We start from the raw sequence: 17,706 nt of genomic DNA, 5'->3' as shown, positions 1-17,706 counted from the left end.
CAGGTGGCCGCCTTCCAAACCTGCATCACTGACACCTGATGGCGGAAGGCCCAGGAGGCACTAAGCGCTCCCGTAGAATGCGCCTTAACAGGGAAAGGAGGAACCTGACCCTTGATTGATTAGGCCTGCACTACCGTCTGTCTGATCCATCTCAAAATCGTCGCAGCAGACCTACCAACCCCTTGCGGAGTCCATCCGTAAGGACAAAAAGTGAGTCAGATTTCCCAAATGACTCGGTTGCCACTAGGTACACCCTGATCGCCCGAACCACTTGCAGCGAATGCAAGGCAATCGCCTTAAGATGCTTAGGCTTAGGACACAGGGAAGGCAACACAATGCCTTCATTCAGATGGAAACCAGAGACAACCTTAGTTAGGAAGAACGACTGAAAAGGGTGAAGCACCACTATCTCTGTGAACCACCAAATAAGGTGAACGACAAAGCTGCCAGCTCGGACACCCTGCGTGCGGAAGTAATCACCACCAACAAGGCTACCTTCTGAGACAATGTAAGCAGGGGAATCTCGCAATTATTTTCAAAAGGCAGTTTTTGGAGAACCGACAGTACCAAATTGGGGTCCCAAGGGGGCAACGGAGACCGCACAGGCGGAGCCAAGTGGCGAACCCCCTGAACAAAAGGTGTAAACCAAGGAATGTGTAGCCAAAGGACGTTGAAAGAAAAATCGCTAAGGCTTAAACCTGGCCCTTGATGGTACCAAAGGCCAGGCGCTGTTCTACACCTCTTTGGAGGGATGCCAAAATTCAAGCCGCCAAAAAGAAACTGGGAGAAACCCCCAGAGACTCACATCACGCAATGTACGATTTCCAGACGCGATGGTAAATTTTCCTAGAGGTAGATTTTCTAGCTTTTAACAGCGTGGGAGTCACCGAGTCAGACAACCCCCTATCCTTCAGCACCTGGCTTTTAAAAGTCAGGCCGTTAAAGCCAGTGACTAAAGCAGGATGGAAGATCAGCATTTGGGCCAACAGATCTTCCCTGAGAGGGAGACATCAAGGGACATCGGCGACCAGCCGTACCAGTTCGGTGTACCAAGACCGGCGAGGTCAGTCTGGGGCCACAAGGATGAACGGAATTCCTTCTGCCTCGATCCTTCGCAGAAGTCTCTGCAGAAGTTTGAGAGAGGGAAAGGTGTATATCAGACGGTTTTGCCCCCAAGAAGCCACCAGTGCGCCCGTGGCTTCAGCTAGAGAATCCTGACCCCTTGCCACGAATCTCTGCACATTCCTGTTGAGACTAAAAGCCAACAGATCCACCTCAGGAGTTCCCCCTTGGAGACACAGTTGAAACACCTCTGGATAAAGTGACCATTCTCCTTGGTCCAAGGCCTGTTGACTGAGATAATCCCCCTGCCAATTTACCACCCCTGGAATATGCACAGTCGAGAGCGCCAGAACAAAACATTCTGCCCACCTTAGAATGTCGGCTACTTCCCGAGCCCCTAGGAAACTTTTTGTGTCACCATTGATGAGGCTGTGGCATTGTCTGATTGGAATCATACTGGACATCCCTGAAGATGAACCATCCAATGGGCCAGACAGACTGATCGCCCGAAGTTCCAGTACATTAAATTGGTAGTCTGGACTGCTCCAAAATCCAATATGTGCCAAAACACCTCCCCACCCGAACAGGCTGGCGTCCGTAAAGATTTCACCGCCCAAGTACAGGGGAAGGAAGGACTTTCCCTGTTTAGAAGCCGGAGAGCAAAGCCACCAAATCAGGGACACTCTTGTACCCTGGCTCAACAGAATCAGGTTTGACATGTTGGGTATCTATTTACTCGTCTTATATTTTAACAGTTTGGGTAGTTGGTTGCATTTGCTTACCCTAGAATTCACTTTAGTGTGTTTTTTACTGAAAGTTTGCATTTCCTAGACCTTTGCGATATCACGCGACATAGAAAATTTGAACTACCACTATTTTATTCTCTAGGCTATCTGCTTTCGGAAAATATATGTTTTGGGGCTTGTGTGTAACCTTCAGGCCTGAAATTATTTTTTAAACATGCATGCAAAAAAACTTAAAAAACGGCTCTGGCAGCGAAAAAGTTAAACCAAAAAGGAGCAAAGAAAAAAGTATACCATTCAAGATTCACCCATTACAACATAAGGAACAAGAATCTAAAGATCGAGATCACTTTATCCGCAGGAAAGCAGCGTCATGTGATCCTATTTACAATACACACAGTGTCTATTGAGCTGTTTAAGTGTGTCACTGAATACAATCCGCATAGTGAAACTGCCGCGCCCATGTTATTCATGACAACTTGTGAAACCAGAAACCCGGCCGGAGGGGGAGAGACACTGATACTCGCTCACAGAAGTGTCTACACCAGACAACCTTTCCACAGGTCAACCTGACAAGGACATTAACACAACCCCAGGCCTGTTTATTTTTCTGTATGCTCAGTGGTGTCACCATTCCCACCTTTATCCCGGGAAGAGACAAAACATACAATTATGAAATTGAATTATGAAATCAAAATTTCCGATTGCTTTTTTTTTTCTTTATTAATTACAGGTTTACCAACACGTCGTCCTTGCAGGCAAGGGCCTGTACCAACAAGATTTTTCTAGAGAACTTTAATAAGATATAAGTGTCATAACACAGCGGCAGTTCTCTGCACCCATCACACCCAAGGCACTACACGGTGCACCTCAGGTCGCAGCTCTTTAGACAAGACACTAGGATAGAAACAATTTATATTATTTTTGCTAGAGCTTTGTTTGGCTTGGTATAATTTACTAGCTGATTATTTGCTCAGCTTTAAATACTCATAGTTAGCGCTCGTTCACATTGGAGCAACTTATGCGGTTGGCCAGGCCAATTTTTGCGATATGGTAATGCGTTCCTTTGAAAATTGCGTGGTTGTGCGACAATGTCTTTTTTCCCCACAAATATAGCTTTCTTTTGGTGGTATTTGATCATTTCTGCCTTTTTTTAATTTTTGCGCTTTAAACAAAAAAAAAAGAAAACCATTATGGGGGGAAAAAAAAATAGAAAAACTTTTTTTTTTACTTTCTGCTTAAAAACATATCCAATAAAAAAAAAAAAAAAAAAAAAGAAGAAAGAAAGAAAGAAGAAAACAATTTTCATCAATTTAGGCCAATATGTATTCTGCTACACATTTTTGGTAAAAAAAAATCCCAATAAGCGTATTAATTAGTTTGCCCAAAATTTATAGTTTCTACAAACTATAGGATATATTTATGGAATTTTTATTTAATTTGTTATTTTTATTTTTTATTTACTAGTAATGGTGGCGATCAGCGACTTCTAGCAGGACTGCGATATTGCGGCGGACAAATCGGACACTGACCCTTTTTTGGAGACCAGTGACCCTAATACAGTGCTCAGTGCTAAAAATATGCACTGGTCACTGTACTGACACTGGCTGGAAAGGGGTTAACACCAGGGGTGATCAAACAGTTAACAATGTGCCTAGCCAGTGCTTGTGCACTGCAGGGGAGGTGCTTTTACTAGGGGAAGGCAGTGATACAAGTTCCTGCTTTGCAGGAACAATGCCTTCCCAAGTGACAGAACAGCGATCTGCCTTGTTTACATAGGCAGAGCGCTGTTCTGGCTCTCTGCCTAATGATCGGCAGGTGCCAGCGGACGAAGCCCACTGTACGCACAGATCAGCTCCCGCTGTGTTTAGTCACAGCGGGAGCGGGTCGCCAGGGGCGCGTATGCGCGCCCCAAACCCAGAAGTAGAGGATAGTGTACTAGGTACGTGAACTTGCACAGCAGAGCTGCCTTGCTGAAGCCGTGTTTCTCAACTCTGGTCCTCAGGGCACACTAACAGGCCAGGTTTGCAAGAAAACTGAAATACATCACAGGTGATATAATTTGCTGCTCAGCGATTGCAGTATTCTAGTCTGCATCTCCCCAAGGTAATACCCAAAATCTGGCCTGTTAGTGTGCCCTGAGGACCGGTGTTGAGAAACACTGATATAAGCTATAAGGTCGGCAAGCAGATAAGGTGTCACACTCTGCATTTTTATGATTTGCCAAAGCTAATGGCCCCTTTCACCCTGACTGACCAATTGGGTTCCACCTGTCAGTTTTTCAGGCGGACCCGATCGGACCATCCAATGCTCTCTATGGATCGGTGTCTGCTGACATCCGATGCTGTCTGCTAAAAACCGCTGAATGGGGGATCTGTTCCTCATCCGACTGGCAGATTGGATCAGATAACAGTCATATGGAAGCAGACAGACAGTCCATTTCTATCCGACCACCCCGTAGAGAACAGTGTGAATTGTCATGCAATATTTGAATGTAAGGTTTGCTATGCCAAGCCATGCCCACTTCTTACCAAGCCCCGTCCAATTTAGCATGCCTGGTGTGAGCAACCATCCCTCTGCTGTAGGCATGATAGGAGCATGCATGAGCCACCATCGCACACAAAGCTTTCCTTGTCGCTTATGTTTGTAGGGGGGCAAAATAAATTATTTTCTTCTGGGGAGGTTTCCATTAAAGTGACCAGGATTTACTCTGCCAGGATAATGCACAGGTTAGGCAAGAAGACAGAGGGGGTTGGAGATTCCCTGAGAGCCCATGAGAGGAGCTGCAGCAGAGGTGTATATGGAGGAAGCTTGATTAACCCCCTGTGTGTTCTGGCACATTTTACACAAGGACTGTTAATGAACTTGTCAAACATTTAGTGGTTTATTCCATAGCCCACTCTATTGGCTCGTCCACCAGTGTATAAGGGCATCACTAGTGCCATTCTAATTTGTTTTTCTACCATGCACAAGTTCAGTATAGGTTACCTAAAGATTTAGGGCTCACTCACACCAGCCTGAAAGCTAAAATGCGTGTGCTGGTATACGTTGTATAGGGGCAGTGCGATGCGTTCTCACAACACAACGCACTTTTTCAAAAAAAATAAAATTAAATTAAAATTCTTTTGAATCTATACGCACAGTGTGGCGTGTTATGCAGTACATAAAAATGCAATGTGTCTGCATGTTTACGCAGCACAACACAATCTGCCTCAATGCATTCTTAGTGTGGGGACAGAGCGGATAGGAAACAATTGTTTTCTATGTACCCTTCTGTTGCGCTTGCGTAGATCTATGACAAACAACACAGCTCAACTGACATGGTGTGAATGAGCCCTTACAGGGGCAGCACAAGTCTAAGGCTCCATTTTACACGGGACGCTGGAAATGGCCGTTTAGGAGCAGTTGGGTGTTTTTTTCAGAAGCCCCTGAACCCATCTACATTTTATCTTATCTGTCCATGTACACCAGGTCGTTTACAGTCATTTGCAGGCAGTTGCGTTCAGGGACTTTTTTTAGAACGCAATTATTTGCGTTCGAACGTGTGTTTCCCGGCGTTTCAAATGCACAAACGCGTCCGAACGCGATGACCCGCGTTTAGCATTCGCGTTTTTCCATTTTAAAAGGGGAATAATTTTTTCGACCTCTAGGAACGGTTCTAAACGCAAACGCCCGCTAAACGCGGGTACAAACGTGACTGAACGGACGTTTCAAACGTCCTAAAAATTCCAGCATTCAAAGGGACTTTTAACAATGTCCCGTGTACATGGAGCCTAAGAAGTGACAGTACAAAGCCTGTGTACACACAACCTCCCTTCAGCCTCCCTTTGGCAAAGCTCGACAAGGTCTTTTTAGCTGATAGTGTAATTCCAGAGCTTTCTGCCTTTCCATTTAAGCCCCACTAGAGGGAGACATCAATCACCTTTATGTATAGTTTTATATGTTCAAACAGACGGCGGAAGTCACAAACCATTTTATTACCATATAAAGGCAGAGGAAGATATGCTTCGTTTTAACTATTAACTGAAACCCACAGAGGTTTCGTATGATTTTTTTCCATCGTAATCGTCATGCATCCTTCTTTAAAAAAAATCCCCTTCCCAGACAATTAAAATATAGGCTTCCTTAAACTGATCAAAATAAATAAAATCCCACACCTGCGCAACACAAACTAACAAGTGTAAAAAAATATACAGCGGGTAAATGAAGTATTGAACACGGCACCATTTTTCTAGGTAAATATATTTCTAAAAGGTGCTATTGACCAGAAATAACCCATGCAATCCATACATATAAAGAAACCAAAACAAATAAGTGCAGAAATAAACTTAGGTGTAAAAAAATGGAATGTATTGAACACGCTAACTAAAATGTATTTAATACTTAAAATACAAAATGACCGCTTTAACCACTCAACGACCGCCTAACGCAGGTTTACTGCGGCAGGCAGCCGCAACAGGGCAAAGCGACGCGTGTCTACGTCGCTCACTCTCAAGAGGCTAGGGGGCGAGCACGCACCGCAGGCAGCACTCTTCCCCTCCCCGCTCGTCAGCCGGTACGTGTGTCAGGCGGCTCTGAATGCCGCCTGACACCCACGATCGTTCCCCGCTGAGAGAGGACGAAGGTCGGCTGTTGTAAACACAGCTGATCGTTCTTCTCCCTGAAATGATCATAGAGATCATGTGATCCTTCTATATAGGATCACATGTCTCTATGGTCATTTCAGAAGCCACACCCCCCACAGTTCGAATCACTCCCCTAGGCTTACATTTAACCCCTTGATCACCTATACTGTAAACCCCTTCCCTGCCAGTGTCATTATTACAGTAACAGTGCATATTTTTAGCACTGATTACTGTAGTAATGTCACTGGTCCCCCCAAAAGTGTCAAACATGTCAGTCAGGGGTCCAATCTGTCCCCTGCAACATCACAGTCCTGCAGAAAAATCACAAATTGCCGCCATTACTAGTACATAAAAATAAATAAATCTTTCCCGTAGTAAGTAGACACGATAACTTTTGCGCATACCAATCAAAATACGCTTATTGCGAAACAAAAATATATAGCAGAAAACAAATTTGCCTAAAATGTTAAAAAAAATTAGATTTTTAAAAAATTTTTTTTGAGAATGTCATAGCAGCAGAATATGAAAAATATATATATTTTTTTTTTCCAGAATTGTCGCTCTTTTTGTTTATAGCGCAAAAAATAAAAGTCGCACAGGTGATCAAATATCACCAAAAGAAAGCTCTATTTGTGGGGAAAAAAGGACGTTAATTTCATTTAGGTACAGTGTCGCACAGCCACGCAATTGTCTGTTAAAGTAACGCAGAGCCGAATCGCAAAATGGGACCTGGTCATTAAGGGGGCAAATCCTTCCCGTCTTAAAGTGGTTAAGACGCCTCCTGTATGGAGAAACTAGTCGCTTGCATTGCTCGGTTTAATTTTGGCCCATTTTTTCACACAGTCTTCAAATCTTGAAGGATCCGTGGACCTCTTCTATGAACTCTGATCTTTAGTTCTTTCCACAGATTTTCTATTGGATTCAAGTCAGGTGATTGGCTGGGCCATTCTAGCAGCTTTATTTTCTTTGAAACCAATCGAGAGTTTGCTTGTCTTTGTGTTTGGGATCATTGTCTTTCTGAAATGTCCACCCTCATTTCATCTTCATCATCCTGGTAGATGGCAGCAGATTTTTATCAAGAATGTCTTGGTACATTTTTCCACTCTTTCTTCCTTTAATGCCACAAAGTTTGCCAGTACCGTATGACAAATAGTACCGAAAAACAGCCCCAGGCCATGATGTTCCCACCTCCAAACTTAACTGTTGGTAAGGTTTTTTTGGGGCAATTCAGGCCATAGCGGTTGAGTGCATTACTTGTTTTCTTTAAAACAATCGTACCTGCTAATTTTAGGCCTTTCTGAAGCTCTCCACAAGTGGTCCTTGGCTCTTTGACAACTCTTCTAATTCTTCTCACTCCTCTGTCAGAAATCTTGTGAGGAACATGGTCATGGCCAGTTTATGGTTAAATAAAAAATAGGGAGATGGGTAGGTGCAAGGGCAGTAAATCTGTTTGTTAAAATTCATATAAATGGGTGGTATTCCTAACACTTGGGCAGGCTGATCCAAGAGCCACTTCCTTACCTAAATGGGTTGGTAGTCCTAACACTTGGGCAAGCTGATCCCCGAGCTGTAGCTTGGGGAGGAAGCAGAAGAGGAATAGCGCCACTAAGTGTAGTAGGACAAGTAAAATGTATTATTCCCCTATTTGGGCTACTCACACAAGTGGTTAAAAAGTAGGCTCATCTGTAATGGATGGCCCGGGACGTCATGTCCCCCTGTATCTCTGGGAAAGCCGCGTTGGTAACTTAGGAGCTGATCGGCTGAGCCTACTATTTAACCACTAGTGTGAGTAGCCCAAATTAGGAGCATAAGCTTTATGGCAAAATGTTCTATTTCCAGGTTATAGGCCCAACAGTGCTCACTGGAACATTCAGAAGTTTAGAAATCCTTCAGTAACCATCCTTCAGATGTCATAAGCATATTTTGCAACAATAGGGTTGCAAAGGTCTTGAGAGAGCTCTTTGATTTTACCCATCATGAGATGTTTGTGTGACACGTTAGTAATGAGGCACCTTTTTTACAGGCCATCAGTTGAGACTGAACCAGATGACATTATTTGCACTGACAAGGGGCAGGATTGCTTTTGAATTACTAATCGATTTTAGCTTAGAGTCTTGGCTTTCCATGCCTTTTTTCACCTCCCTTTCTTCACGTGTTCAATTCTTTTTCCCTGTGTCATTCCATTTATTACACATAACCGACATGTGGTGACATTTTCACCACAATGTCAACAACATCTTTAGAAATATATTTATCTAAAAAATGGTGACGTTCTCAGTACTTAGTTTACCCGCTGTCAATTCTAACTGTACTACTGTTAAAAATTATGAAAAATTTGTAAATTGGTAATGGATAGATAAATGAATCTGAAATATGTATATAAATTATAGCATTATGTGTATTAAGAGTTGCTCATTATAAAACAAATGGTTTAGTCTAAAGATAGAAAGATGAAGCTAAATAACCAATTGCGCACTCGCATCCCCATAACAAAGCACTTGAATAATGTCCATAAAGAATATAACAAATTTAGTACCGAGCGTAAGTCCAAAACGTATAGGTGCGCAGCTCACTATCCAGAAGTTCATGACCCCTATTAACCTCTTGTCGACCGTCCACCGTGGTATTACGGTGGCTGCGGAAAACGACTTAGTACTACGTGATTTTGTGCACAAGGTCTCGGCACCGCCGGAGCCGCACTCCCGCTGTGTTTAGACACATTGCCGCCGGCCTCCCGCGATCGTCAGATAAACTGACAGAAGACCCCCCTGCTTATGTAAAGAAAGCAGGCGAGTCTTCTGTCAGACATGCAGAGAGATCAGAAGTTTCAGCTAAAATAGTGAGTCCAGTAAAGAGCTTTGCCATAGGGTCACCACTTTGGGTCTTCACACACCACTCCCATCATGAAAAGGGTGGATGAGTGACTAAGCCCACGAAGGATCCTGCATTATCCCTTGAACCTATAATGAGCATTTGCCAAGCCATGAGAATGGTGGGCAATATTGTTTGGCGAGTTACCACCTGATGGGAGTGGGGAGTGAAGACAAAGTATTGGTGGAACTTAGCGGTGACCCTATTGCAAAGCTCTTCACTGGACTATTATTTGAATTTTCATTTTTTCACGTGGACATTATACACTGCGTTGAATATATCATTTATGTTTTTTCTTTGAGATTTTTTCACTTCATCAGTATACATCTTGATATATGCACTTTTTTTGATCTTTGATATTAGCTATTTATACATTTTTAGCGGGGGGGGGGGGGGGGAATTACTTTATACCTAGAAGATAACAATGGCAGTTTTTTTTCCCTTGAGAAAATGTTTGCCTGCTGGGGAAAAACCAGAATAGTCCTTAAAAGTTATAAATTCAACATTACATTAAGATAAAAATCGAAAAGTCACTGCACTATCACAATAAAAATTAACTGATAATATAGAACCCAGGAGCAAGCAGGGTTTATTTTTTATTTTTTTAGGGGCCAGCACTTCAGCTTTGTTGACAAGAGAAATCAAAATTTAAGTGCCAGGTGTCATTTTTAAAAAGAGCATTGGATACCCATCACCTGGGGCTTGTCCAGTCGTGAAAACCTTTATTGCCGGTTCACACTTCCGCGTGTGCGGCGATCGCATGCAATATCGGAGCGCACTGCTCCTTCATTACATGCGATAGGATGTGCAGTGCGAATTCAGCCATACACTTTGTATGGCTAAATTCGCACTGCACCTGCACAAAACTCGCACATGAAGCATTTTTTCAGCCGCATCAGGATCGGATCGCACAGTGGTTCACACTTGTGCGATCCGATTCTGTGCGAACTGTCAGATCGCACTGCGATATGCGATCAAACTGGGGGTGTCGTTAACATTTCATTGACACCCCCAGCGTATCGCATATGGCAGTGTGAACTGCCAGATGTGCATTTGCGATGCGGGAACACGCTGCATATTCGCAGCCTTCCCGCATCGTACAAGTGTGACCCGGCACTTAAAGTAGTTCTAAGTTCATAAAATTATTGTTTACCTTAATGCATTCCCTGCATTAAGGTAAAAAATGTCCTGCTGCCTCTTCAACCTCACCCCCTCTCCCAGTCCCTACTTACCCGACTCCTCACCCCAACCAGCGCTATCCTATCTGCAGCACTTGCATAGAAGACACAAGCAGCAGTGGGAGCCATAGGCTCCTAATGCAGTCAAATCCTATAAGGGAATGGGGCCAGATCACACTGTGTGTGCCTATAGATGCACACAGCCTTGCACAGAAGCGCACCCTTAAGAGTGCCCCCTTAGCACATGGCTTGCTATGGGTTATCTGGAGGAAGAAGTAGTTGACAGCGGCAGCGGGGGACCAAAGAAAGGGACCGCACTATGCAATATCGGTGCACATTGCAGATACTGTAAAGTAGAACCTCTTTAAATTAGTTTAAGTGCCCAGTAGACAAGTTGTTAAAATACAGAGTTTATGTAGTGCCAATAGTTTGCACAGCGCTTTACAACATGAGGGCAGACAGTACAGTTACCATATAACCCACAAGGAATCAGAGGGTCCTGCTTGGAGCTTACAATCACTTTAAATGGAAGCAGCCCAGACTGCAGCCTTATTACTGCTTATTCTAAATAGCTCTATCCGACAGATTAAGGGTCTCCGCTTTTGTATGCTTCAAGACAGTTTTGCATTCCCATACAAGTCTATAGGAATGCAAAGCCAACTTAAAGCAGTCAAATACAGGTCATTTAAATGCACCTATCAAATTCTGAATTTTATCTCAAAATTATGTTAAAATGATGCCATCAACAGAAGCTCAAAGACAATTAGTAATAAAGAGCTCGAATGAACAGCCAGGCATCATTACAACCTACTTTTCAAATGTGTTTAATTCCTGCACACCACTGCTTGTAACTGGGTGTGACCCAATACAGGAAAGAGTGCAAGCCAAGTGTAATAAAATGAAGGAGCACCTTAAACAGTAACTACGGCCCCGATTCAACTTGATTGGCGTTTACAAGGCCTCAAGTCAACATCATGGGAGACTTTGACCTCCTCCTTTCATTAACACGAAAAGCCTCACAATTTTCACCCTTGACAAGAGCAAACATGTAATGTAAAAGAGCTTGCTTACTGGTCAAGTAAACAAGCTACTCATACTCCATCTAAGCTGCAGGACACCCAACCCAAACCCTCTTTAGTTATTAATGCAAACTGACTATATTGTGGCGACATACAGCATGCCAGAGTTAAACGTTGCTGCAATTCATGCAAGGGCCGCCACTGTCTGCGCAAACGAAGGTCTAAAACAAAAGTAGCTTTTTTTTTTTTTTTTTTTTTTTTTTTTTTTTATGAGGTTCACAGTGACAATGGTTGGGAGTACCCACTTTTGCAGCCAGATTTCATTTTCAGGTTAGGATTATCCTTACCTCTCTTCAATACGGTTCTTGTCCATAAGGGGCTGCTTGATCCACTGATTGACCAATCTCTGGCCTTGGGGAGTTTTGCATTTGTTTAATAGACCAGCAAGAGACTGTGTGCCACTTGTGTCTTCAGCCGTCCCCTTTGGGAAACAAAAGTGAAAAATAAAATATTGTAAAACATATTTTAGAAACCAAAGTATCTCACACCAAATATCTGTATTCGTATGATCAAGTTTACAGTTTACTTTATACAAGTGCATCTCATAAAATTAGAACATCAAAAAGGTTATTTCAGTAATTCAATTCAAAAAGTGAAACTCAGATTTTATATAGATGCATTACACACAGTGATATATTTCAAGCATTTCTTTCTTTTAATTTTGATGGTTATGGCTTACAGCTAGTAAAATTCCAAAACTCGGTATCTCAGAAAATTTGATTACATAAGACCAATGAGATTTTTAACCACGAAATGTTTGTTTACTTAAAAGTATGTCAATGTACTGTATAAAATGCACTCAATACTTGGTCGGCGCTCCTTCTGCATGAATTACTGCATCAATGCAGCGTGGCATGGAGGTGATCAGCCTGTGGCACTGCTGAGGTGTTATGGAAGCCCAGGTTGTTTTGATAGCGGCCTTCAGCTTGTCTGCATTGTTGGCTCTGGTGTCTCATCTTTCTCTTGACAATACCCCACAGATTTTTAATGGGGTTTAGGTCAGGCAAGTTTTCTAGCCAATCAAGCACAGTGATACCATGATCATTAAACCAGGTATTAGTACTTTTGGCAGTGTGGGCAGGTGCCAAGTCCTGATGGAAAAAGAAATCATCTCCATAAAGCTGGTCAGCAGAGGGAAGCATGAAGTGCTGTAGAATTTCCTGGTAGGGGGCTTGGCTGACTTTGGACTTGATAAAACACAGTGGACTAACACCAGCAGATGACATGGCTCCCCAAATCATCACTGTGAACAAAATGTACATTTCATTTGGAAATCAAGGTCCCAGAGTCTGGAGGAAGAGTGGAGAGGCACAGAATCCAAGTTGCATGAGGTCCAGTTTGAAGTTTCTGCAGTCAATTACACTATGGTCCAGAGAAGAAGTATGGCCAAAAAGCTTTGCCCATACTTCTCCATTAAGCCACCCAAACACATTCAGTGTGGATGGGAGAATCCTTCCTAGCTGAGCCATTGTATTCTGACAGTGGAGAGTTTCCCCACCATCAGAATACAATGATCAGTATTGCCTGCTATAGTAGGCTGCCCTAATCATTACACAAACACCCGGAAAGGCTGGTTGTACACAAGTTGATCAACATCAACTTCTGTACAATTAGTCTGCCAAAATATGGATCAAAATTCAGTGCCTGCTGGAACCATTTCGAACCATGGATGGCAAGCTTTACTCTACCATCTGAGACCGAACTAAAATTTTAGATCTCCATTTTGTGAGTGAAATAAAATTTCAAACAAAATACAAGCATAGAACTGACCAGTGTTAAAGCAGACCAACTGCATTGCAATAACACACAGTACGAGTGTCTGTGTGCCACTATTCTTTATTAATGAAACCACAATGCACCAGCATTGCAGCAAACCAAAATTAAAGGCAACGCAGTACCGTGCACTGCCAGAGAATTACTGCAACATACTCCTCCTCCCAGGGCAACAAGTCTCACATGATTAAGTGCTCAGAACATTGGTTACCATGATTTCAGTTTTACAGTGTTCAAGCATAGCCACTTACTGGTGGGTTTGGTACTATTAAGTCCTTTTAACCTCCTCCCACACGGTCAATGCATATAAACACCCGGGTGGGAGCTTCCTCCTGAGTGGACGTTCAGGAACGTCCTTCAGAGGAAGGGAGGTCAAGCGGCCGCGTGCACGCGCAGCTGCGCAATCTCGGTGTGCCTGTGTCGGACACAGCGCAACAACGCTCGTCAGGAGGTCTCTGATTGGCCCTCCTGATAACGACGGCTGTGCCCTATCACAGCCGCCATGTAATGTCAATACAGCCATTGTAATGGCAATCGGCTCTGCTTCTCCTCACACAGTGAGGAGAGCGGATCAGTGTTCCCAGCTGGGGATCAGTGAGTATTGAGCCGTTTTACTCACTGATCACCCAGCTAGTGTCCCCAACACAGTGAAAACACCTGTCACCCATCTGTCCCAGTAAAATAATCTGTTACAGCGATCATCCGCATCAGTCACATCCGCCCGTGAGCTGCCACATCTGTCCCGGTGTACATCTGCCACATCCCAGTGATCAACATCTGTCACAGGGCCTTAAAAAATGTGATAGGTACTTAGGAAATTAAATAATGAGGAAAAGTCTCACACATGTGGTATTGCCATGCTCAGGACAAGTAGAAGAATGTATTTTGGGGTGTAATTTTTAGTATGTACATGCTATGTGTTAGAAATAGCTTATAAATTTACAATTTTTTGAAAAAAAAAAAAAATTTCCACATTTTCAAAAAACATTACACGTTCAAAAGACTAATTATGCCTCATAGAATTGGGGTGTTTTCTTTCCAAAATGGCATTTTGTGGGTAATTATATTGTCCTGGTGCTCCAGGGCCTTCAAAAATGTGATACTCTAAATGTGCAATTTATGCCTTTAGAATGCCTGACGGTGCTACTTGGATGTTGGGCCTCTGTTATGTGGCCAGTCTGTGAAAAAGTCTCATATGTGGTATGCATCATACTCAGGAGCAAAGGCAGAATATATTTTGGGGTGTAATTGCAAGTTTATATAAACCATTGTGTAAGAACGTAATATGACAATTTTGTGGAAATAAATAAATCTTTATTACCCAAACTATTGTGGGCAAAAAATTGCAACTTCAAAAAACTTACTATGCTTCTTAGTAAATAGCTTGGACTGTCCACTTTACAAAAAGGGGTCATTTGGGGGTATTTGTACTGTCCTGACATTTTTAAGGCCTCAAGAAATGAGATAGGTAGTCAGTACATCAGGATTAATCAATTTTCAATGATACGTAGCCTAGCTTGTACAACTTTCCCACAAACCTATTATCTATCATACACATATCAGGATTTTTTTTTTTTACCCAAAGACATGTAGCAGAATACATTCTTGCCTAAATTTATGACAAAATTTGTTTTTATTGGATTTCTTTTGAAGCAGAAAGTAGAAAATAGTTCTTCAAAATTTTCGCCCTTTTTTCGCCTTTTAATCGCAAAAAATAAGAAACCTAATGGTGAATACCTTCAAAAGTAAGCTCTATTTGTGTGAACAAAATTATAAAAATTTAATTTGGGTACAGTGTAGCATGACTGAGTATTTGTTATTCAAAATACGCGAGCACTGAAAGCTGAAAAATTGGTCTGGGAAGGAAGGGGGTGAAAGTGCCCACTATTGAGATGGTTAAGGAAGGATCATACAACCTAGGCCTAAAGATGGCTATAGACTGATTGAAATTCAAGTGCTTCAGCAGGGACTGGACAAATTTTGATCAGTGTGTGGCCATGTTCAACAGAAGCTGGTTGTTTGACTTCTGTCCACTGGTTAAAGTGTTAATAAACCCAGGATCCTGCATTCACTATATCTGGTCTCACACAGTACACAGAACATGGATATTCAATTATTTTAGTAAATATATACTGATAAATACCTTTTCATAGCAGTATATAGCAGTCTTGTGACTTATAAGTGTTGGCCAAGCACTGGTAAGGCTTGTAGGAGGTGTTTTCACTCTCCTGATTGTCAAATGAGGCTGCATGACCCCTGACCTTCTTGTCTTGACAGTGCTGATTAGCACCCTCCCAAAAAAAAAAAAAATCCCCAGCAATACGGACAAAAATGAGCAAGTGTCTCTAAAGGCCGTACACATGACCTGAAAATCGTACGGTAATTTTTGCACGACGCTTGATTATCTGCTCTTTGGTAAAGTCCTTTCGACAGTCGATTCAGTCTTTTCGGTCTAAAAAATCCTGACGTGTAGGCTAAACAATTTTTGGCGTATGTGAACAGGTGGTCCGATTTTCACTTAGTGTGTACAGAATTCGTCTGTCAAAAATCGAAAATATAAACACGCGTGATCAAAAACAAAGAACGAACCAGAAGAATCTGGGCATGAAAAATAGCAATCGTATTCAAGAAAGAACATTCAAGTCAAGTCAAAGTCAAGTCAAATCTACTTTATTGTCAATTCTTCCAAATGTACAATACATACATACAGAGAATCAAAATTACGTTACTCTTAGACCCCCGGTGCATACATATAACACTAACAATATAGCCTAAAAATCTAAAAACGCAAAAAAATAAATAAAAAAGGTTAAAATAAAAACAGCGCAAGGCACATAACAGATAAAGTGCAGACCAATGACTTCAGTTCCACGGTGAATGAGGTAGTGAGCAGACCAATGCTGCCAAAGTGACTGGTGCAAGTCATTGAATGCTAGTGGAAGGAGGGGATGGAAGGACCTAGGGATATGGGATCTAGAGAAGGGGAGGTGCATAGTTCAGTGGTGCCTATGGCAGAAAAGGGACAAAGGGGCAAGTTCGGAGCAAGTTCAGCTTCCTGACAGTCTGATGGATAAAGCTGTCCTTCAGTCTGCTGGTCCTGGCCTGGAGACTCCGCAGTCTCCTCCCTGATGGCAGCAGACTGAAGAAGCTGTGTAATGGGTGGGTAGGATCGCCTGCAATGCATAGAGCTTTGCGAGTGAGACGGGTTCCATAAATATCCTGAAGGGAGGGGAGAGAGACACCAATGATCTTCTCAGCTGCTCTCACTATGTGTTGCAGAGTCTTCCGGGAAGACGCGTTGCAGGTGCCATACCACACAGTGATGCAGCTGGGCAGAATGCTCTCAATGGTGCCTCTGTAGAAGGTGTACATGATGGGGGATGGGGCTCTGGCTCTCCTCAGTTTGCAGAGAAAGACGCTGCTGTGATTTCTTGGCCAGTGCTGCAGTGTTATCAGTCCAGGAGAGGTCCTCTGTGATGTGCACACCCAGAAACTTGGTGCTACTCACTCTCGCTCTCCACAGTCGCACCATTGATGGTCAGAGAAACATGCTGAGTGTGCGCTCTCCTGAAATAAACAACAATCTCCTTCGTCTTCTCCACGTTCAGAGAGAGATTGTTGTCACTGCAACACCTGGCCAAGCGGCTCACCTCACTCCTGTAGTTTGTCTCATCTGTTACTAATGAGACCCACCACAGTCGTGTCATCCGCAAATGTAATGAAGAGGTTGGAGTTGTGTAACGGTGTGCAATCATGGGTCAGCAGAGTGAAAAGGAGGGGGCTCAACACACATCCTTGAGGGGCAAAGAAAATTTCGAAATACAGTACAGTGCACTTTATCATATTGGTTAATGACAATAATGAAGCTGCTGCTGGTGATGCTGATGTTTTTTTTAAAAACCTATTTAAAAAAGGCAAGTGTTCTGTTGCGATGTGAATGATTTGGCTATAATGCATGTTGCATGGTGTTGATTTAGAGTTACCACCACACCATTATTCGTAAATTATTAATAGAAAAGAAAACTATTTTGGTGTCCCTTGCTTCTTTTTAAATTTTTCTCATACACTTATAACATATGTAACTGCCTATTCCAAATAGGTCAGAAGAAAAAAAAAAAAGAGAAGGATAGCCAAGTATTGTGCTCCCCAATTTTATTTTTTTACAAAAATAAAACAACTTAGGAGATTCTCTATTTCAGCCATCAAAACGTATCTTGCTGTAACAAAGTGCATGCTCTAATATACAAACTAAAACATAATAATCCGAAACGTAAAAAAACACATAAATTAATTGCATTTATAAAAATGTGCATAGTGGTAGTCTTGACACCATGCTGGTTGGTGGGGATCAGGTGCATGATACTGCCACTGAGTG

General features: G+C 42.6%; 1 protein-coding gene across 1 annotated transcript in view; it reads right to left on the bottom strand.

Annotated features, from left to right (window-relative positions):
• MSH2 (mutS homolog 2) overlaps positions 1–17,706 on the bottom strand; it is a 287,390-nt gene that overhangs the window by 225,932 nt on the left and 43,752 nt on the right. The window contains exon 6 of the mRNA XM_082252339.1: positions 11,846–11,979. Coding sequence (XP_082108465.1) covers positions 11,846–11,979 — 134 coding nt within the window. The remainder of the gene's footprint in view (positions 1–11,845; positions 11,980–17,706) is intronic.

Source organism: Pelophylax lessonae (assembly GCF_965119305.1).
Source record: "Pelophylax lessonae genome assembly, chromosome: 3".
NCBI lineage: Eukaryota > Metazoa > Chordata > Amphibia > Anura > Ranidae > Pelophylax > Pelophylax lessonae.
This window is presented reverse-complemented; position numbering and strand designations above follow the sequence as displayed.